Genomic DNA, 23,666 nt, shown 5'->3' with positions numbered 1-23,666 from the left:
TGTCCAGGAATATCTTCCTTACTATTCTTTGAAATTGTGCAATGGGATTTTATTATTACACCCTTCCAAGCCAGGTAGAAGGGGTCTTGTTTTAATGTCTCATTTGGAAGATGGTACCTACAACATCACTGCACTCACTCAGTACTGAACTGAAGTGTCACCATAGGTTTTTGTGCTCATATCCTGGAGTAGAATTTAAGGGTACTACTAAATGAGGCATGCAAAGTATGACCGCATTAAGATAAATTCTTAAAAATAATTATTATTAAGACTGAAATATTTTATTGCGACTAAATTTCACATGCACAAATAGTTGAATCCATTCTGCAGTAAATGGTGAAATTAGTATTAGCCTTCAAAAAGGTCCAGCTGCACCTCATTCAATCAAATACAACTTTATTCAAGCTTTTTGCAGTGGGAGTGGTGAGAGAGAGAGGACTGGGGGCTGCCAAGAAGCTAAATTAATCCTACAAAAACTTACCACATGAATAGGTGCAGCGCACATTGAGCAAGAGTGGACATGGGACAGCCGAGTAAGTGAAGTAATATATTAGGCCGGTTGCTTTGCCTGAAGTACTACTTAGGTAGTGTATCCCACCCATCCTCCTCCTCTAATCAAAGCAAAAAGGTTCTGTGTGCTGATTCAGTAAGGTTATTAGGTTTCTTTTCCCCAATAGTCTCTTTGGGAATTCAGAATAATGAGTATGGATTTTAGGGCAGTTGCATGCTCCTCCTGTAGAATGTGGGAGTAATTGTCACAACTAGCAACCATGCTGACTTCATCTGCAGGAAGTGCACCAAACTCCAGCTCCTCGGAAACACCATTATGGAAATGGAGGTGGAGCTGGATGAACTTCAGATCACTTGGGGGGCAGAGGGGGTAGAGAGGAATTACAGGAAAGAGAAAGTGGGGACTGCAGATGCTGGAGATCAGAGTAGAGAGTGTGGTACTGGAAAAGCATAGCATGTCAGGCAGCATCCGAGGAGCAGGAAGATTGACGATTCGGGCATAAGCCCTTCATCAGGAATGAGGTTTGTGGGCTGGGGGCCTGAGACATAAACAGGAGGGGTCTTTTGGGGGGGGGGGGGGGGGGGAAGGTAGCTGAGAATGCAATAAGTAGATGAAGAGGGTGGAGTGGATAGATAGGAAAGACAATGGACAGGTCAAAAGGGCTGTGCAGAGTTGGAGGCTTGGGACTAGGATAAGGTGTGGGGAGGGGAAATGAGGAAACTGGTGAAATCCACATTAATCCCATGTGGTTGCAAGGTCCCAAGGTGGAAGATGAGGCGATCTTCCTCCAGGGGTCAGATGGTTTGGCGATGGAGGCGGACCAGGACCTTCATGCCCTTGGAGAAGTCGGAGGGGGCGTGTTCAGGCACGAGGCGGTGGGGTTGGTTGGTGCAGGTGTACAAGGTGTTCTCTGAAATGATCCACAAATTGGCGTCCTGTCTCCCTGATGTAGAGGAGACCACAATCAGATGCAATAGAGTTACAGGAAGGTAGTCACATCTCAGGCACAGGAGAAAGGTAGATGGGTTACAGTCAGGGACAGAAAGGGAACAGGCAGACAGTGCATGGAACCCCTGTAACTGTTCCCCTCAACAACATGTTTACCATTTGGATACTTTTGGGGAGAAACGATTTGCCAGGGGTAAGCCATGGGGTACAGGTCTCTGGCACAGAATCTGTCTCTGTTACTCAGAAGGGAAAGGGATGGGGGGTCCGGGAATGGAAAGAGAGGAGTAGAGCATTAGCCATTGGGGACTCCATAGCTAGGGAGACAGATAGGAGATTCTGTGGGTTGGTGTGTTGCCTCCCAGGTTCCAGGAGATCAGTGATGTCTCTGATTGTGTTTTCAGGATCCTTAAGGGGGAGGGGAAGGGGAAGCAGCGCCAAGTCATGGTCCAAGTAGACACCAATGACATACGTAAGAAAAGAGTTGGGGATGCAAGATAGAAATTCAAGGAGCTAGGGTGGAAACTTAGCACTAGAACAAATAGTTATCATCTCTGGTTTGTTACCCGTGCTACATACCAGTGAGGCAAGGAATAGGGAGAGAGAGCAGTTGAACATATGGCTACAGGGATGGTGCAGGAGGGAGGGCTTCAGATACCTGGATAATTGGGGGGTCATACTGGAGTAAGTGGGACCTCTACAAACAGAATGGTCTACACCTGAACCAGAGGGGTACCAACATCCTGGTGGGGGGGGGGGGGGGGGGTGGTTTCTCATGTTCTTCAGGAGGATTTAAACTAATTCAGTGATGTACTGGCAGGCAGTATAGTTTGGTTTGTAGTGTGTCTACTTCAATGTCCGGACAATCTGGAATAAGGTGGGTAAATATGCAGCATGGTTTGGTACCTGGGACTTTGATGTTGTAGCCAGTTCAGAGACATGGATAGAACAGGACAGGAATGGTTGTTGCAGGTTCAGAGTTATGTTTCAGTAAGAACAAGGAAGGTGGTGAGAGGTGGGGAAAGGTGCAGCATGGTTAATCAAGGACAGGATGAATAGTGGCAGAAAGGATGTTTGATGAGGACTTGGATACTGAGGTAGCATGGGCTGAAGTTAGAAACAGAAAAGGAGAGGTCACCCTGTTGGGCATTTTCTATAGGCCTGTGAACAGTTTGAGAAGAGGAAAGGATTGCAAAGATGATTCTAGATTGGAGCAAAAGTAACAGGGTAGTTATTATAGGGTCTTTAACTTTACAAACATTAATAGTTCGATGGGTCAGTTTTTGTCCAATGTGTGCAGAATGGTTTCCTGACAGTATGTGGACAAGCCAACAAGGGGCGAGGCCACATTGGATTTGGTATTGGGTAATGAACCAGGCCAGGTGTTAGGTGGAGATAGATGAGGACTTTGGTGATAGTGACCACAATTCAGCTTTGATCTTTATGTCATCATTGTCTATTGGAATAGTGGCAGAAAACTGGAGATAAGCAAATATTGTGCCTTGGTCAAGAAGGGAGTAGAGACAATCCTGGTAATTATTGACCAGTGAGCCTTACTTTGGTTGTGGGTAAAGTGTTGGAAAGAATTATGAAAGATTGGATTTATAATCATCTAGAAAGAATGAAGTTGATTAAAGATAGTCAACACAGTTTTGTGAAGGGTTGGTTGTGCCTCACAAACCTTATTGAGTTCTTTGAGAAAGTGACCAAACAGGTGGATGAGGGTAAAGTGGTTGATATGGCATATATGGATTTCAGTAAAGTGTTTGATAAGGCTCCCCACAGTAGGCTATTGCACAAAGTACAGAGGCATAGGATGGTTATTTCACAGTTTGGATCCAAAATTGGCTAGATGAAAGACAACAGAGGGTGGTGGTTGATGGGAAATGTTCATACTGGAGTTAAGTTACTAGTGGTGTACTGCAAGGATCTGTTTTGGGGCCACAACTGTTTGTCATTTTTATACATGACCTGGATGAGGGCGTAGAAAGATGGGTTAGTAAATTTGCACATGACACTAAAGTCGATGGAATTGCGGACAGTGTGGAAGGATGTTGAAGGTTACAGAGGGACAGAGATAAGCTGCAGAGTTGGGCTGAGAGGTGGCAAATGGAATTTAATACTGAAAAGTGTGAGGTGATTCGGTTTGAAAGGAGTAACAAAAATACAGAGCACTGGGCTAATGGTAAGATTCTTGGTAGTGTGGACAAGCAGAGAGATCTCAGTGTCCATGTGTATAAATCCCTGAAAGTTGCCACCCAGGTTGTTAGGGTTAAGACGACATATGGTGTGTTTGTTTTTATTGGCAGAGGGATTGAGTTTGAGCCAGAAGACAGGAGATAAGCAAATGTTGTCCCCTTGGTGAAGAAGAGAGTAGAGACAACCATGGTAATTATAGAGCAGTGAGCCTTATTTCAGCCTCACTTACTACTCTTCTGGTCACGTTGTAGGTATACAAGACTGGTGTGGCTGCACTTGGAGTACTGTGTACAGTTCTGGTTGCCACATTATGGAAAGGACGTGAAAGCATGGAAAGGGTACAAAGGAGATTTACCAGGATGTTGCCTGGTATGGTGGGAAGGTCTTATGAGGAAAGACTGAGGGACTTGAGGCTGTTTTCATTAGAGAGGAGGTGGTCAGCAGGTGACTTAGAGACATACAAGATGGTCAGAGGATTAGGTAGGGTGGACAGTGAGCCTTTTTCCTCAGATGGTGATGGCTAGCATGAGGGGACTTAGCTTTAAACTGAGAGGTGGTAGATGCAAGACAGATGTCAGAGGTAGGTTCTTTACTTAGTAATAAGGGCATAGAATGCCCTGCCTGCAACAGTAGTAGTCTTGCCAATTTTAAGGGCATTTAAATGGTTATTAGATAAATATATGAATGATAATGGAATAGTGCAGTTAGATGGGTTTCAGATTGGTTTCACAGGTCGGCGCAACATCGGGGACTGAAGGGCCTGTACTGCGCTGTGATGCTCTTTGATTTAATACCAAGTCTAAACAGTAGAACGGAAGTTCTCATCAATGCAAAAAATATAGATTACAGTCCAAGAGAAACAAACAAAGAGTGCATCCCATGAAGGACAGCAGATCCATGAACTACAACTTTTCAATTTCCCAAAATGTGCATGCTTAACCTCTCAAATTAGCTGTTCATTTCAGTGAAAGCATGATCAAATACAACACTAGCAATATGCTGGCTATTGACATAAAATCAGGTTGGCATCAGATTACAGCTTCTCTCTGGAATTTCCTCACTAAACTTCTGATTTTCTACCTGTCATCCTTTAATACACTTGTTAAGATCTACCATTAGGATCTATTAAGACTGTCAAGATCTCAAAGCTCCTGTGAAGCAATGAGGAGCATATTACTACTTCATTGGCCCTCTCAGCTTACACAGACAACGTGCTCCTCAGCTTTACTGACCTGACTGACCTGGAGAGGATGCATGAGTGCCAGTCAGTGTACTCAGCGGAGTCTTCCGCCAGGATCAACTGAGCCAAATGTTCCAGACTATTGATTGTTCCATGTCGGGTGGACTCTCTGCTAGAGGAGTTACAGAGGTTCAGCTGGAGTACCACCCATCTCCTCTATCTGGGGGTCTACCTTAGCCCAGCTAAGGAATCCTGGCCGGCAAACTGGCAGGAGCTGGAGGCCAAGGTCTCAGCTCGCCTAGGCCGCTGGACAAGACTGCTCAGAGTGCTTTCTTACAGGAGTAGAGTGCTGGTTATAAACCAGCTGGGGGCCAACTTGCAGTAGTACCGGCTGTTCCCTTTGGTCCCTCCTCCAGGTTTTGTTGCTGACATCCAAAGAATGTTGGCTCACTTCTTCTGAGTCTCCCTATTGAGGAGAGCGGTCAGTCGCTGGTGTGAGTTTGCACCCATGGCAACTTTCCACCTTCAGACCTTGCAGTGATACCTTTATATTGAGTCTCCTCCTAGGTGGTGCGCCCTGGCGAGGAATTTTATTTCCCGGCAGGTGCCTAACCTCAACTACGACACACAGCTCCTGTTTATCAAACGTGATGGTCTGGAGGTTGCCGTCAAGACGCTGCCTGTCTTTTACCAAGACCTGATCACTGTCTGGAACATGGTCGAATCACATCTGGCAGGAGTAGCAGCTGCTGTCAGGAAGCTGTTGCCCAGCAATCCACACCTTTGTTCTCATGGGTTCGAGTGGCTATCGGAGGGGAGGGCCATAGCAGTGAGGGTGACCAGAGTCGGCAACGTGCTGAGTGGCTGGTGTCTCGACTGGACGCTGCTACAGGATATAGTGAGCAGGGCAGCAGTGGACATCCGGTTCGTGGCCACTATCATTCGACGCCTTAAAGCGGCAGTGCTGAGACCAGACATAGTGCACCAGTTGGAGGATTCTCAGGTGTGCAGTAGAATCCCGTCTGCGCTTACATCTACAGGACAGAATTTCACATTTGCCCCAAGGTCCCATACTACCCATAGGAATCTGTGCCCCACAACCGGAACTGCCTCCAGAGTTTTAGTCTTGTCCCCTTCAGAGATGTAACATGGCAAACCCTCTGTCAATTGCTGCTGCACACCATCCACCTCTTTTCCCCCATCCACCGCACAGACACGCCTTGGCATGCCCATTTGCCACCGGGTGGTAGGGATCCCCAGCGGAGGGCTCTCTACATGGGCATCCTCCCCCTTTCACTTGGGGATCTAAGGTGGAGGGTGTTGCCCGCAGCGGTCCCCTGCAACTGCAGGTTGTGGTGATTCACGGACTTCCAGTCCAACTGCTTGTTCTGTGGTGCTGTGGAGTCCGTGGCCATGTATATATGGGGTGTGGGCATTTGCACTCTTAGTTTTCCAAAAAACTTTCTCAGCTTTTGGTTGCACTTCAGTCTCACGCTCCTGATCTTTAGGTACCCAGTGCGGGGGAGGTAGGTCAGAGGACCTCCTCGTGGGTCTGCTCCTGGGCCTGGCCAAACTGGCCATAAACAGTTCCAAGCAGCAGACCGTGGTAGTGGTGGTGATGGGGGTGGGGGTTTCATCGTGGCCGATTGCCTGCCCCTCTTCTGTGGTTATGTCTGTGCCCAGGTGTCCTGGAGAAGGAGCACGCGATGTCTACCAACACCCGAGGTTTTCAAAGAGAGGTGGGCACCGCAGGGAGTGGATTCTTTTATTTCCCCCTCCAACTCTATTTTGATTTAATCCCTGCCTTCCACTTCACTTTTGAAAAAAGGTTATACTACTTATTCAAAGTAGTATTCAAAGGTTATACTACTTATACATTTAATTTGACAAGTTTAAGAACAAGTTTGCCATCACAAATCTATATTATAAATTATTTTCAAAATCATATTGCAAATGTACAACTTCAGTATCCAGGGCCACTGATCTTTAACAAAGATGCAGTATTGGTTGACATTAATTATTTCGAAATAAATCCAGATACAATAACAGTGTTCAGACTTTTTCTTTATTTGATTCAAGATTGCCTCCACTATATTTAAAAAATATTGCCAATATACTTCAACTTTCACAAGACTCTTTTATCATCCACCTCTGTGTGCATATTTAATGATTCAGTGTATCTGAAGCACAAAGCATTTGACTATAAGATATTTCGATATGGCATTAATATTAGTTTTTGTTTCTTTGACTGAAACCAATGACAAAACCAGAGGATCCTACATTTACCATAAAAACTAAAATCACTTGCTTTCAGGTTTTGAAAAGGCTTACTTGTGATAAACACTGATTGAAGTAGTTGCTTTGCAGCATTTACTTAGCTACTGTCTTTTAAAAGAGTACAACTACTGTCAGGTATGAATTTCAATCAAGTTTATTGTCAAGACAGAGAATGCATATTTAGAACCAGCCAATTAACATATTTATTAAGTTGATTGAGCAGATGAATGTGATTTTGCTGTCAGCAGAATGTGATTGATTGAGATCAAGTAACTTAAGGGTGAGCTTTGAAATGCCCTCAGATTTCCTTGAGTATCACTACACCTACACTTGAATGTTTCATGTAAACGTACAGAGCACCATCATTCAAAGCACAGACTTCAACAATGGTATACTTACTGAAACTATTAAATTGGTTATTATATCTGCATCACAGCCTCCCCCATTTAAAACCAGCATCAGTCACAAGTTACCTGTATTTATATCAAGGACTGAAACGAAGTAAGGTTGAATTTCAATTTTGGGGTCATGTACCCTGGAGCAGTAGTAGCTAGAAGCTGGAATGTGATTTTCAACAAAGCTTAAACAGCTGTGCCCTCACTTTAACACGGCCCTACATTTAGGAACTATCTTCATTCCCATCATTATCAGTTCGTATTAAGGAGTCACTAAATTTTCAAGCCTCAAAATGGGATCACGGTGTGAAAAAAATTGGAGTGCACAGATTTATACAAATTTTTTTACTGCAACCACTTACAGTATTCATTCAACAGAATGTAAGAGTTTCTTCTAAAATCGTACATGAGTTTAAAATAACTGATTAAAGTACAACTAAACTGCTGTTTTATTATGTTTGATTTTTATATCTTCCATTTTTGGTTTAGTGCAGGGATTCAGTGTAGATTGCAATCTCATGAAAATGGAGCCAGAATTTTGTAGCTGCACACTCAAGACAGTAATGGTTGCCGTGGAGCTCTGACAAAGTTCTAATGGCAGTGAGGGCTCTCTAAATTTCAGAGTCTTTAAAATCGTGTCTGTGGACTAACTACCTGATATTGTAGGCCTGAATTCTGTCCTGATTAAGATATCTTTTCTTAAATTAAAGACCCTGCATATTAAACAGCTTTCCCTGCTGCTGTTTCAGGTCCTGTCCACCACCCCCGCAAGCATCCCTCTGCCACTCTTGCTTTCCATCTAACCCCCACCCACCATAAAGACCTCTCCAATTCTACCACATGCCAGATATTTCCTCTCCTCACACACATTGCTTCCCTCTCCCCATGCCCCACCACTGTCACAGGGCAGGAGTCTCAGCAACTTTTAAATGTCAAAATGGCATCATGATTGGAAAACATTTGAGAACCACTGGTCCAGTGTATAATGTTTGCATGTTACAGGGTACTGAACTAACAATACAATCCATAATAAAAGAGAGAATGAGAGAGAAGTTAGTTGATGTCAATTTTCCACTTAAATGGGTTAGTGAATCAGAAACTATAAGTCGGAGGCATTCAAAACTGGGCCTCAAAACTTAATGGCACATAGCTGGACAGCATTGCTCAAATTGGTCCAAATTTGAGCAGCAACAAAAAAAACCATCAGAAAATGTTCCTAAAAACGTAATACAACACTTGAGTTTCTCGAACCAGATGACCTTCTGCAAGTGATCAAGTTCAGCATTCTGAAAGGATTTAATTAGAATTTATTAATCAGGTTATGCTAATGTTGATTTGTTTAATTAGTTCCACTTTGGACAGAATTTTGAGTTCATTTATTGTGTTAAGTTTGTAGATCAGATAAGTTAGACTGTGTTTTCCTACCCTCAGTGATTGTTCAGATTTAATTAATTTCAGCAGCAAGCTTTGAGAGTTTTAAAGTAAAGTTTATTTATTAGACTGGGACTGCCATAGTGTTAAGGGTTTAGATGGAGGGGAATTTGTTAAGTGTGTACAAGAAAATTTTCTGATTCAGCATGTAGATGTACCTACGAGAGAAGGTGCAAAGCTTAACCTATTCTTAGGAAGCAAGGCAGGGCAGGTGACTAAGGTATCTGTGGGGGAGCAACTTTGGGGCCAGTGACCACAATTCTATTAGATTTAAAATAGTGATGGAAAAGGATAAACCAGATCTAAAAGTTGAAGTCCTAAATTGGAGAAAGGCCAATTTTGATGGTATGAGGCAAGAACTTTCAAAAGCTGATTGGGGGCAGATGTTCGCAGGTAAAGGGACGGCTGAAAAATGGGAAGCCTTCAGGAACAAGATAACAAGAATCCAGAGAAAATATATTCCTGTTAGGATAAAAGGACAGGCTGGTAGGTATAGGGAATGCTGGATGACGAAAGAAATTGAGGGTTTGGTTAAGAAAAAGAAGGAAGAAGAAGAAAAAGAAGAAGTAAGGTAGAGACAGGATAGATCGAGAGAATCCTTAGAAAAAGTATAAAGGCAATAGGAGTATACTTAAGAAGGAAATCAGGAGGGCAAAAAAGGGACATGAAATAGCTTCAGCAAATAGAATTAAGGAGAATCCAAAGGGTTTGTACAAATACATTAAGGACAAAAGGGTAATTAGGGAGAGAATAGGGCCCCTCAAAGATCAGCAAGGTGGCCTTTGTGTGGAGACGCAGAAAATGGGGGAGATACTAAACAAGTATTTTGCATCAGTATTTACTGTGGAAAAGGACATGGAAGATATAGAATGTAGGAAAATAGATGGTGACACCTTGCAAAATATGTCCATATTACAGAGGAGGAAGTGCTGGATGTCTTGAAGTGCATAAAGGTGGATAAATCCCAAGGACCTGATCAGGTGTACCCTAGAACTCTGTGGGAAGCTAGAGAAGTGATTGCTGGGCCTCTCACTGCGATATGTGTATCATCGATAGTCACAGGTGAGGTGCTGGAAGACTGGAGGTTGGCTAACGTGGTGCCACTGTTTAAGAAGGGTGGTAAGGACAAGCCAGGGAACTATAGGCCAGTGAGCCTGATGTCGGTGGTGGGCAAGTTGTTGGAGGGAATCCTGAGGGACAGGATATACATGTATTTGGAAAGGCAAGGACTAATTAGGGATAATCAACATGGCTTTGTGCATGAGAAATCATATCTCACAAACTGGATTGAGGTATTTGAAGAAGTAACAAAGAGGATTGATGAGGGCAGAGCGGTAGATGCGATCTATATGGACTTCAGTAAAGTGTTCGACGAGGTGTCACATGGGAGACTGGTTAGCAAGGTTAGATCTCACGATCTACAGGGAGAACTAGCCATTTGGATACAGGACTGGCTCAAAGGCCGAAGACAGAGGGTGGTGATGGAGAGTTGTTTTTCAGACTGGAGGCCTGTGACCAGTGATTTGAATGTGAGCATAAGAGGTATACAGTTAGTAAGTTTGCAGATGATACCAAAATTGGAGGTGCAGTGATCAGCAAAGTAGGTTACCTCAGAATCTTGACCAGATTGGCCAATGGGCTGAGAAGTGGCAGATGGAGTTTGATTCAGATAAATTGAGAGGTGGAGACTGGTACAATTGCAGTATTTAAAAGACATTTAGATGGGTATATGAATAAGAAGGGTTTGGAGGGATATGGGCCGGGTGCTGGCAGGTTGGTTTAGATTGGATTGGGATATCTGGTCGGCATGGATGGGTTGGACCGAACGGTCTGTTTCCATGCTGTATATCTCTACGATTATTTACAATTTAAAATCACCCGAGTTTCTTTTTGTGGCTTACTTTCTTTGATAAGTTGAGGCTTTAGTTGAAGTGAAGTTGTTGCAAAGCACAGGATTCTTGAAAAGCTGTGAAGTTTCTTGTTGGTGAGTTTCCAGGAGGTTCGCTCAGGTGAACTTGAAATTGCAACAGAAAAAACGGAATGCTTCCCCCACTTTCAGGATATTGCTGTTTAGATGACTTGCAACCAGTTCAATGGCATTCTGATGGAGATTATTTTCAAGAGCATTCAGCCCTTTCCTCACCAAGTGGCTTGTACAACTCCAAAAATTGCTTTGTTTTAAAAAAGAAGGGTTGGTATGCTGATTACACATCCTATGTTCTCATTGGACTCCATAATATTCATCCAGTCCAGTTTGGATGAGGGACCATCATATTATAAATGGACTCCACTCATTTGTCTAACACATACTGGGTTTTAATGTGAAATAGAAAGACAGGCTGGCTGGAATGTTCTAGCTCTTTTGTTGATGGTCCATCCTAAAGAAAGGAACATGTGAATTCTCCGGATGGCTGTGATGGCCATATTTAATTAAGAGTTTGCTCAAAACTCAGGAATGCCCACAATTTAAAATGTCAAAGTTATGATTTGCACCAGCTGTTTTAATAATCAACTTCTGTTCAAAACGTTAAGGCATAACTGTACTGTATTGATCATGATTGTTCAATGATGCAAATAAAGTAACTTACCGTTTACATCAATCCATAGGTTCTGACTGACTGTCCAACTACAGCAAAAATAAACTAGAGCAATTTAAATCACGTATCGAGTAATGTTTGAAGCAGGTTTGTGATGGGAAAAATCTGAGCACACAATGGCTTTTTTCACATGGTACAAGTCACAGATCATACCACAGCAGGCAACTGATGTCAGACATTTACCAATTGCTTTTAGTTCAGCAGAAAGTTTAATTTTATCTTCTGAAAGGTTTAGGTGTGCCTAGTTCCCTGCCTCAGAAGAATGGCCTCCGTAAACAAATTATATTTGGCTTTGGTCCCCTGACTTCTGGGAGGATTCAGATGTGTTGGAGGCTGTTCAGATGAGGTTAACTACGTTGATTCCAGAGATGAGGAATTTATCTGAAGAGAAAGATTGAACAGTTTAGGCCTATACTCCTGGAGTTTTGAAAAATGAGAGGTAACTAATTGAGGTAGATAAGAAGCTAAACAGGCTTGGCAATGTGGAGATAGAAAGAATGTTTCCTCATGTGGGGCAATCTAGAATGAGAGGTCATAGATAGCAGATTTAAAACAGATGAGAAGAAATCACTTCTCTCAAAGAATCTGTGAATCTGTGGAATTCACTATCAGAGTGTGGCAGATACTGGGACATTGAGTAAATTTGAGGTGGTGATAGGAAATAGGTAGATTTTTAATGAATAACAGGTTGAATATTTATGGAGTGTGTGCAGGAAAGTGGTGTTAAGAGATTGAGATGAGATCAGCCATGATTGTATCAAATAGTGGAGCAGGCTCTTGCTCCTTGTTCTTACAGGGAGATTGGGTTTCATACAGAATGGTCTCATTCCAAACCTGTGCTCTTAGGTTGTGCATCTCTTCTGCAATGTTTTGGAAAACAGCTGCAACAGAAGAGCCAAAATTGATAGAAGTTAGATTAGCAAAAGGTCACCATTACAATGAGTGATTTTTTAAAAAATCACCAATGAAACATTGAAGGCTACATGAGGAAGTCTGTTCAAAGCGAAAATGGATACAGGATGTAGTTCATGTTCTCATATTAGCCCATTATAACTTATAGAAGCTCCCATGTACTGTTATTATAGCTATATTATCAATGTAGTTTATCTAATTAAAGCTCGGTTAAAATGTAGAAAAACAGCATATAAGACAAAAGAAATAAGAACAGGAGTGGGCCATTTGGCCCCACAAGGTTGCTCCATTAGTCAATAGAATCATGACTGATCTGACATTCCTCAGATGCACGTTCCTGCATTTTCCCATAATCCTTAACCCTCATGAAAAACGTTCCAAAGACAGCACACACCAAACTTTGAAGACAACAAGTCTGTTAACTTTGCTATTCTGGAACTGCATGCTGCATTCTCAGAAAGAAGTCCAACATTTAATTCATAAGTTAGACTTAATTAAATTGGAAACAAAAACAGAGTACAGGAGAAACACATCAGGTTTAGCAGCATCTGTTGAGATTAAAAACTTTGAGTCCAGTGACTATTCATCAGAACTGAATTCCCTACAGCAACAACCGCTGCAGGTGTAATTGTATTCTAAAAATGGTTTTCCTAAAAGAAAGCCTGCAAGATGAAAGAGTTCAGTTCAACTTGAATGTTACTACCCACCTCATGTTAATGCACTGACAAAAAAGTTTGGGGGCTACTACTAAAGCAAAATTAAGAGAAATGAAAAACAGAGGACCAAGCCCACACACCCAATATCACCCTTTCATGAAAGCTCTGGTCCAACCCTCACCCTACCCTTCTCACCCCACTCCCAGTGCCAGAATGATGTCAATGTTGGAGTATCGAAGTAAGAGGAAGATGGTTAACAGTAAATCAGGGGTAGAGAAGAGGGGTGCACTAAAATTAAAATGTTGGATAAAGGAAACCTAAGACCACATTTAAAAGAAAACACTGCAACTTATTAGAATGTGATACCAATTTAAATAAAACTTGACACTGACTACATGTCACATTGTGACAGACAAAACCAAAAAAAAAAGAGTCAGGTTTCAAAGGAGTACCCTGAGAGACGAGGAAAGAGGGGTGGAAGGTTTAGACAGGGACATCCACAGCTTAAGTCCAAAACAGTTTAAAGCATGCTCACCAGCAGAATGGTGATTAAAATCAGATTTGTATAAGATGCCAGAATTAGAGAAGTGCAACCATTGTAAAGGCTTGTAGGATTAGAGAAAAATTAGTGTTACAGCGGGGCCATGGAGTAACTTAAAAACAAAGAAAATGTTCGAAACTAGGGCACTACTGAATGGTGTTGATAAACAAATACGGGGCTAAGGGGTAAATGAGTCTTTCCATGAGTGGAGACATGGGTAGAAAAATTTGTAGGAGCACAAATTTCTGTAGAGTTCACACTGGGAAGCAAAAGACATTCATTGTATCATCAAGCTGAAGCAATCAAGACATGGATGGGCTGAGACAGTGTCAGAATTGAGTAGTGTGCCATTATGTGACATGAAACAGGTATACAGCAATGTTGCAAATAGGTTTGTTCAGCTTCAGACAACTGCCAAGGAAACAGGGCCAAGGAATAAATTTATGGTTGGGTTCAAAAATAATGGTTTCAGGTTCCCATTATTTTACTGAAGTAAATTTATGCTCATTCATTACAGGATATTGACAAGCAATGTCACTAAACAGAGGCAGTGGATGAATTAAGAGAGTTGGTGGAAAGAGAATATAGTGGCACAAATGTACACACGGAATTTTTGGATGATAATCAGCACAAAATGGAAGGCAGCCTTGCACAGATCCTTGGATTGTGCTGAGATATGGAGTTAGAAAAGAAACACTGCATTGAATTACTGGTTCCATTTTTATCAATTGAACTATTGGCAATGTAACGTTAACTCTTATAAATGTGCAGCATTTCATTTATTTCAGTTGAAGATTTCCAAAAGTTCATTGTGTTAAATTCTTTTTAATACCTCAATTTTATTTCTCTTTCCTTCTTTCTTTGTGCACCATGTAACATTTTAAATATAGGTTTCTACGTTTTTGTGCTGTATGCATCTTCTTAATCAATGAGATTGGAATCCAGGTCATAATCAAATCCCTGGATGACCTGTTTCACTCTCTCATATAATCAACAACTTTATGATTATAAAGTTTATGAAATGAAGTTCATATGATTATTATATTTTCAGAAGGGAGCTGTATATTTAGGGTGAAGTGATTTGTTCTATCTCCTTGAGAATAGGCATCTTGATTGTTCGAGTTGAACAGAAGAAGGTGCAAACTATTTCCACATGGAGACAGTGGCAGCAATCGCAAAGTCCATATACCAATCTTTCTGCTATAAATGGTCATTTCTTTAATGTGATTTTGTGATAACACGATTGATGAATTGGGAACACTATTTCTAAAGTGCAAACTTTTAAACCGTGTTGTGGTTCTGTTTGCCGAGCTGGGAATTTGTGTTGCAGACAGTTACATCCTCAGTGCTTGGGAGCCTCCTGTGAAGCGCTTCAGTGATGTTTCCTCCGGCATTTATACTGGTTTGAATCTGCCGTTTCCGGTTGTCAGTTCCAGCTGTCTGTTGCAGTGGTCAGTATATTGCTCCCAAGCACTGAGGATGTCACCTGGACAGGGGATGAAACGTCTGCAACACAAATTCCCAGCTCGGCGAACAGAACCACAACAACGAGCACCCGAGCTACAAATCTTCTCACAAACTTTTAAGCCACGTGTTGGCTGCAAACTAATTGCACTGCCAACATTAAGTGCTCTTTCTAAAGCACGATTTTTCGATAATGCAAGTTGCAAAAGAATGCAACCATCGCATTATAGAAGAACTACCTATATGTCCAAGATAAAAAGGAAGTTTAGGTCAAAAATAGCTTATTAACATTTCTATTTAGATAAAAGTTTGGCTGCATTTGCTCACACCAGTGCATGTGCACTATTTACAACTTTCATATTGTCAAGTTGTCATGGGAAGAGGAAGCCATTTTTGAGATCAGGTTACACTTCACTACAAATCAAAGAATCTCAGACAGACAGTATTTCTGTGCGGTCAGTCAAGAGGAAGTCTACCTGACGTTTTGGATTATCACAGGCAAATGTGTGAGGGATATCGTCTCTAGTTGAAGATTTCTGGGAGATTAGTCCTGGCAAGGATGGAGGAAGAAGCAAAATAGGTTTTACTGTTGGTAGTGGATATTTGAAACAGTCAAAATTGAGGAAGGCATGTGGTCATTGTCAATGAAAGACACTATTTAACAAAGTGGGGATATGGGAATTCATTCAGAGCTAGTCAGCAACTGTAAATGGTTTGACAAAAGGACTGTAGTTCTGCAGTGAAATTGGTTATAAATATACAAAGGGGAACATTGCTTTATCTAGTTTAAGGCAGGGTGGGAAGAGGTATAGTCCAGGTAGCTGTGGGTGTTGGTAGGTTGGAAGTAGATATCAATGTTGAGTCGGTCACCAGAAATGGAGTTGGAGAGGTCCAGGAAGGGGAGGGAGGTAGCCAAGATCATCCAGGTGAAATTGGGGTGGAAGGTGTTCGTGAAGTTGATGAACTATTCAACCTACTCGTAGGAGCACAAGGTGGTGAACATACAGTCAGTCATCAGTGTAGTGAAGGGAATGGTGCCGGAATAGCTGTGGAAGACTGACTGTTCCACATAGCCGAAGAGGCAGGCATAAATTCTGGCTACCTCTTTGGTCTGGACGAAGTGGGAGGATTTGAAGGATTTGAGGTTGAGGACCAGTTTAGCCAATCGAATTAATGTGTTAGTGGAAGGGTACGGTTGGGTCGAGAGAGGAAGAAATAGAGGGCTTGGAGGCTTTCGTCAAGGCCGATGGATATGTACAGGGACTGGATGTCCATGGTGAAGATGAGGCGTCGGGGGCCGGAGCAACAAACGTCACGGAGGGGATGGAGGGTGTGGGTGGTGTCCCGAATGTATGTGGGGAAATCATGAACAAAAGGGGGAACAGAACAGGAAGATATGCAGAGATAAAGTCAGTAGGACAGGAGCAGGCTGAGACAATGAGTCGACTGGGGCAGTCAGGTACGTGACTTTGGGTAGGAGGGAGAACTGGGTAGTGTGGGGTTTCCAGTCTATGAATTTGGATATCCCGTACCTCCTCTGCCACTTCCACCATCTACAACAGACCTCACCACCAGGGAGGTATTTCCTCCCCAAACCTATCTGCATTCCACTCCCGGCACTTTCCCCTGCCACCACAAGAAATGAAAAACCTGCACCCACATCTTTCCTCCATCCCCCACAACCATCCAAGGCTCCAAAGGATCCTTCCACACTCGATAGGTTTACTTGTACTTCCACACACTTTGAGAGCAACAGACACAGTGGACAAAAGTGTTCTCCTCAACATTGGGAAGACAGGATATCAACTTGCGGAACATTTCTGAGAACATCTCTGGGACACATACACTAAACAACCCCATTGCCCTTTGGCTGAACACTTCAACACCCCTTCCCACACCACTAAGGACATGCAAGTCCTGGGCCTCCTCCACCAAACTCTAGCCACCTGACACCTGGAGGAAGAATACCTCATCTTCCTGCTTGGGAACCTCCAACAACGAGGGATCAATGTGGATTTCACCAGTTTCCTTATTCCCTGCCCCAAATTTATCCTAGATCCAACCTTCCAACTCAGGATCACCCTCTTGAGCTGTCCCACCTGTCCACTCCACCGTTCTCTCTGACCCATCACCTTCACCTACCTTCCGCTCCTCCCAGCCCTACCCCCCGTCCCATTTATCTCTCAGCCCCCTTGGGCCACCTTCTCATTCCTGAAGAGCTTATGCTTGAAGCGTCAACTCTCCTGCTCCTTGGATACTGACTGACCGGCTATGCTTTTCCAGCACAACACTCTTTGACTCTGATTTCAAGCATCTGCAGTCCTCACTTTCTACTACAGCTGTAGCACTGTTGCATTTGCAAAAAACAAACTGCTTTGACGGAGACGCCCAAGTCTGCATAATCCAGTTTGTGGGTGTAAAATCAATTTTGCATTTGAACCAATCTCAACACATAACTTGCCTACAACAGCCTTTGTGCTCCTTCATTTTTCTGAAAACTTTCTCAATGTTGCAGAGTTGTAAGTCCACTGGAAAACCTCATCAATTCAAGTGGAGGATTCGTAAAGGAGAATTTGAAATCAACACCATTGCCTCCAGAAAAATGAATTCAGCCAACTATAACCTCAGTGTGCAAAGTGACTAACTGCATACCAACATTTGGGCAATGTGATTTTTTTTCTGAAATTAACTTTTATTTAGCCAAGATAACAGCCTGCAGAGTTATGTTTTTCCCCAGAATTGGTGTACGTTACTTTTCAAAAAGGGTAGTTGCATATATTTGCACAGTTTACTTCTTAATGTTAATAATCTTTACATACATGTTTTGTTCATAATAAACTAGTTCTTTGTTACTTAAGGAATCGAGCTGATTTGTTTCTGATACTGAAGATATATACAAACACACACAGTCTATTATATATTTAATTGCAGTACCATCACAAACTTTATGGTCACCAGTGGAGTGAGGCAAGAAAAGGGATCAAATAATCCCTTGTAACTTGGTGGTAATATAATACATATAATGAAGCAACCTTCTGTTGCCTTCTGAATACATTAAATAGAAGAGAAGGAAAAAGCCAAAAAAAGCTTATTTCAAACACACAGAAAGTTAATGCATACCAGAAAAAGTATTTGTGATATGAATGTTATCTTAACTGGGGCACATTTACAATCATTATAAATGATTGTAAACTCCTTAAAAAAAAGGATTTGAAGCTACTAAAGAGATGACATTTAAAAAATGTGATGCTTTAAGAACGAACTAATTCAATTTTTTATTACTTACAATTACTTTGGCATTCCACTGATTTTCATCTAAACATAGAACTCCATCAGTAAATAGAAAATTGCTTTCTTTCAACTATTCTTCAAAATTTTTATCCCCGAAGCATAGGTTACAAAATTAGACCACAAAATAATTATTAGTCAAGCGTAAATATTAACTAGAATCAAAATCCGAAGATAGACTAGCAGTACATTTGATTCAGGCAGAGAACATTACTGGAGATATACCTGGATATTTGTTGACTTGACCTGAGCTGCTAACTTCACCATCATGAAAAGATGATCCATGCCAATAGATATCACAAAGATGGCGACGCCCTGTTGGAAACTGGAACACAAAGTACAATAGTGGAGTTTTAAACATTTATGGGAAATAGTTACTTGACAGCTCAGAACATAAACACTGCTAAAAGACAAAGATGAAACTTTTCATCTTGCACCTATCAAAACTGACACACAAAACTAAAACTTGAAAAGGGAACAGCAATTTATATAGTATGAGAAAAGGGTGCAGTTTGCTTAACCATGATTGGCATGGAGATGCAGCAGAAATGGTTAATTGATTATCTTATTTAGCTGAAAACACCTCATACCTGTGAGGTAGCAGCACACTGACAAAATCAGTCTAAGAGGAATACAACAACAATTGAATGTTTCCATGACACTTTCCTCGGTTAAAAAAGGCACGATATATGAACAAATTCCTTGAGTCTATAAAAGGATAAGATCCAAACTGTATATACACACCAGTAAATTCTAGCATGCTAGACAATGGCAGCGATCTCCAAAAGTCCTGTTATGCATGTTTCCTTAACGCGATTGACGAACTGGGGACACTTTTTAAAGTGCAAACTTTTAAAGTGTGTGTTGGCTGTAATGCAGTTACAATTGCCAACACTAAGGGCTGTTTCTAAAGCATGTTCTATGTAGGTTGCGCAAGAACACAACCATCGCATTATACAAAAAACTAGCTGTATAAAATTTAATCAGATTTACACAGTTAGCAGTTGGCCAGGGCCTTATATACAAAGTTGCCAGTAGGGTTGATCAGGTTGTCCATCAAACTACAGGAATTGCAATATGTATAAATAACCAGTTTGCATAGAACATAATAGTGCAGCACAGGCCCTTTGGCCCTCCAATGGTTCTACAGGTCAGTGCAACAATCTGACGCCCATCTATCCTACACTATTCCATTTTTATCCATATGTTTATGGAATGACCAGTTAAATGCCCTTAAAGTTGGAGAGTCTGCTACTGTTGCACCACTGTAGGGGCGTTCCACTTTTAGGGATCTACGTACCTGGACACCGATATCTCTCTGCCCATCGACACTACCAAGAATCTTGTCATTAGGTTGGTACTCTATTCCCGTTACTCCTTCCAAAGTCAAAGTCAATCACCTCATACTTTTCTACATTAAACTCCATTTGCCACCTCTCAGCCCAGCTCTGCAGCTTATCTATGTCCCTCTGTAACCTGCAACATCCTTCAGCACTATCCACAACTCCACCCACCTTAGTATCATCCACAAATTTACTAATCCATCTTTCTACACCCTCATCTATAATCAATCATTTTTATAAATGACCAATATCAGTGGCCCCAAAACAGATCCTTGCGGTATAGTAATTGAACCCCAGGATGAACATTTCCCATCAACCACCACCTGTCTTCTTTCAGCTAGCCAATTTCTGATCCAAACTGCCTTATTTTTGTACAATAGCCTACCATGGGGAACCTTATCAAACGCCTTAATGAAATCCATATACACCACATCAACTGCTTTACCCTCATCCACCTGTTTGGTCACCATCTCAAAAGAACTCAAAAGGTTTGTAAGGCATGACCTACCCTTCAGAAAACTGTGTTGACTATCCCAAATCAACTTATTCCTATCCCTTATAATCCTATTCCTTATAATCTTTTCCAACACTCTACCCACAACTGAAGTAAGGCTCACTGGTCTATAATTACCAGGTTGTCTCTACTCCCCTTTTTGAGCAAGGGCACAACAGTTACTATCCTCCAGTCATCTGGCACTGTTCCTATAGACAATAAAGATCTCCCTCCTGGCTTCCCAGAGAATCCTAGGATGAATCCCATCTGGCTCAGAGAATTTATCTATTTTCACAGTTCCTAGAATTGCTAACACCTCCTTGTGAACCTTAATCCCATCTAGACTAATAGCCAGTACCTCCGTATTCTCCTGGACAACATTGTCTTTTTCCTGTGTGAACAATGACGAAAAATATTCATTTAGCACTTCCCCTATCTCTTGACTCCATGCACAGCTTCCCACTATCTTTGGTTGGACCTAATTTACTTTAGTCAGTCCTTCTTTTAATCCTGATATACCTATCAAAAGCTTTAAGATCTTCCTTGATCCTACCTGCCAAAGACTTCTCACATTCTCTCCTGGCTTGTACTTTAACATAACAATTATGTACCGGTGAACACAGGATTTCAATAAGTGGCAACAAAAAAACTCAGTGGCCATTTGCTCAAAATAAACATTGAAGAAATAAACCTCATTTGATTGCTATATTTTGAATTGTTAGGTTCCCTTCTTGAGATCTTTACCTGCTTGATGCAACTGCAATACGTCAAATTCTGTTTTTATTTAAGTACCAGCCTTTGGAGGATCACAACACACTTCATGATGCTTGTGGAGCAAATCAAGCAAGGCTCCCAGAACAAGAGAACAGTCCTCCCTTTGTACAGGGTTTTACATCACAGTCAGTCATGCACACAAGACAACTCCCTGCTACTCCCCCAGAGTCACATGCCACCCAAAAATAGTGAGTGATTAGGTTATTTCCTAAAACAGTAGCAGAAATAGAGTTTGATTAAGTGGTCACATCCTGCCTGCCAGACAAACAGAAAAACACACCACCTCCGGGACATCTAATTTCTTACGTATCTGCAGAACAAATTAACCCTTTAACATTTCAGAATGGCAACTTTGGAGTGCGGTATTGTGCAACAACAAAAAAATTGATGCAGCTGCAGATTCAGATAAAGCAAAGAGACACAATGTGCACACAGCAAGTTATTTGTGGATAAATCATGGCCAAGATATCAGGAGAATTGGAATCCATTAAATCCACCTGGAAGACGACAGACAAATCTTCACATTTAAAGTTCAAAAACATTGCACCTCTTGTCCATTGACAATATATCCTAAGCAACATGCAGGATCTGCTGCTACACTCGTGGCTTCTCCAGATGAGAATACCACAAGGACTAGAGTTCATAAGAACATAAAAATAGGAGCAGAAGTAGGCCATACACCTCTCCTTGTAAGGCTGCTCCAATAAGATCATGGCTGAACTGACTGCGGCCTTGTTTCCACCTTCCTGAGTTGATTCCTGACTTCTTTATTCATTAAAAATCTGTAAAATTTAATCTTAATGGATTCAAATGATCCAACTTGCATTGCTCTCTGTAAATGACAATCCTTTGGAAGACATTCTTCTTCTTCTGTTTTAATGGGAGATTTCTTAGCATCATAGAGATGTACAGCATGGAGACAGACCCTTTGGACCAGCTCGTCCATGCCGACCAGATATCCCAACCCAATCTAGTCCAACCTGCCAGCACCCATATTCTTGCAAAACCTTCCTATTCATATACCCATCCAGATGCCTCTTAAATGATGCAATTGTATCAGTCTCCACCATGTCCTCTGGCAGCTCATTCCATACACATACCACCCTCTACATGAAAGCGTTGCCCCTTAGGTCTCTTTTATATCTTTCCCCTCTCACCCTAAACCTATGCACTCTAATTCTGGATTCCCTGACCGCAGGGAAAAGACTATGTCTATTTATCCTATCCATGCCCCTCACAATTTGTAAACCTCTATTAGGTCACCCGTCAGCATCCGATGCTCCAGGGAAAAAAAGCCACAGCCTGTTCAGCCACTCCCCATAGCTCAAATCCTCCAATTCTGGCAACATCCCTACAAACTTTTCTGACCCCTTTCAAGTTTCACAACATCTTTCCAATAGGAAGGAGACCAGAATTGCATGCAATATTCCAACAACTAGCCTAACCAATATCCTGTACAGCCGCAACATGATTTCCCAACTCCTGTACTCAATACTCTGACCAATAAAAGAAAGCATACCAAACACCTTCTTCACTATCCTATCGACCCGTGACTCCACTTTCATGGAGCTATGAACCTGCACTCCAAGGTCTCTTTGTTCAGCAACACTCCCTAAGACCTTACCATTAAATGCATAAGTCCTGCAAAGATTTGCTTTCCCAAAATGCAGCACCTCGCATTTATCCGAATTAAGCTCCATCTGCCACTTCTCAGCCCATTGGCCAATCTGGTCAAGACCCTGTTGTAATCTGAGGTAACCTTCTTCGCTGTCCACTACACCTCCAATTTTGGGGTCATCTGCAAACTTACTAACTATATCTCTTATGCTCGCATCCAAATCATTTATGTAAATGACAAAAAGTAGAGGAACCAGCATCAATCCTTGTGGCACTCCACTGGTCACAGGCCTCCAGTCGGAAAAACAACCCTCCACCACCACCCTCTGTATTCTACCTTTGAGCCAGTTCTGTATCCAAATGGGTAGTTTAGATTAGATTACTTACAGTGTGGAAACAGGCCCTTCGGCCCAACAAGTCCACACCGCCCCGCCGAAGCGCAACCCACCCATACCCCTACATCTACATCTACATCTACCCCTTACCTAACACTACGGGCAATTTAGCATGGCCAATTCACCTGACCTGCACATCTTTGGACTGTGGGAGGAAACCGGAGCACCCGGAGGAAACCCACGCAGACACGGGGAGAATGTGCAAACTCCACACAGAGAGTCGCCTGAGGCGGGAATTGAACCCGGGTCTCTGGCGCTGTGAGGCAGCAGTGCTAACCACTGTGCCACCGTGCCGCCCACAGTATTCCGTGAGATCTAACCTTGCTAACCAGTCTCCCGAGTAAAACCTTGTCAAACGCCTTACTGAAGTCCATACAGATCACATCTACTGCTCTGCCCTCATCAATCTTTGTTATTTTTTCAAAAAACTCAATCAAGTTTATGAGACATGATTTCTCACACACAAAGCCATGTTGACTATCCCTAATCAGTCCTTGCCTTTCCAAATACATGTATATCCTGTCCCTCAGGATTCCCTCCAACAACTTGCCTACCACTGAGGTCATGCTTGCTGGTCTATAGTTCCTTGGCTTGTCCTCACCACCCTTCTTAAACAGTGGCACCACGTTTGCCAACCTCCAGTCTTCC

The 23,666-nt window shown here is 42.2% G+C and overlaps 1 protein-coding gene across 5 annotated transcripts in view; it reads right to left on the bottom strand.

Annotated features, from left to right (window-relative positions):
• The window catches only part of ttll11 (tubulin tyrosine ligase-like family, member 11), a 226,157-nt gene that overhangs the window by 197,997 nt on the left and 4,494 nt on the right, over positions 1 to 23,666 (bottom strand). For all 5 annotated transcript variants that reach the window (XM_072566444.1, XM_072566445.1, XM_072566447.1 and 2 more), the window contains exon 2: positions 18,622 to 18,721. In XM_072566444.1, the coding sequence (XP_072422545.1) occupies positions 18,622 to 18,721 (100 nt within the window). The remainder of the gene's footprint in view (positions 1 to 18,621; positions 18,722 to 23,666) is intronic.

Source organism: Chiloscyllium punctatum, chromosome 49, assembly GCF_047496795.1.
Source record: "Chiloscyllium punctatum isolate Juve2018m chromosome 49, sChiPun1.3, whole genome shotgun sequence".
Classification (NCBI taxonomy): Eukaryota; Metazoa; Chordata; class Chondrichthyes; order Orectolobiformes; family Hemiscylliidae; genus Chiloscyllium; species Chiloscyllium punctatum.
This window is presented reverse-complemented; position numbering and strand designations above follow the sequence as displayed.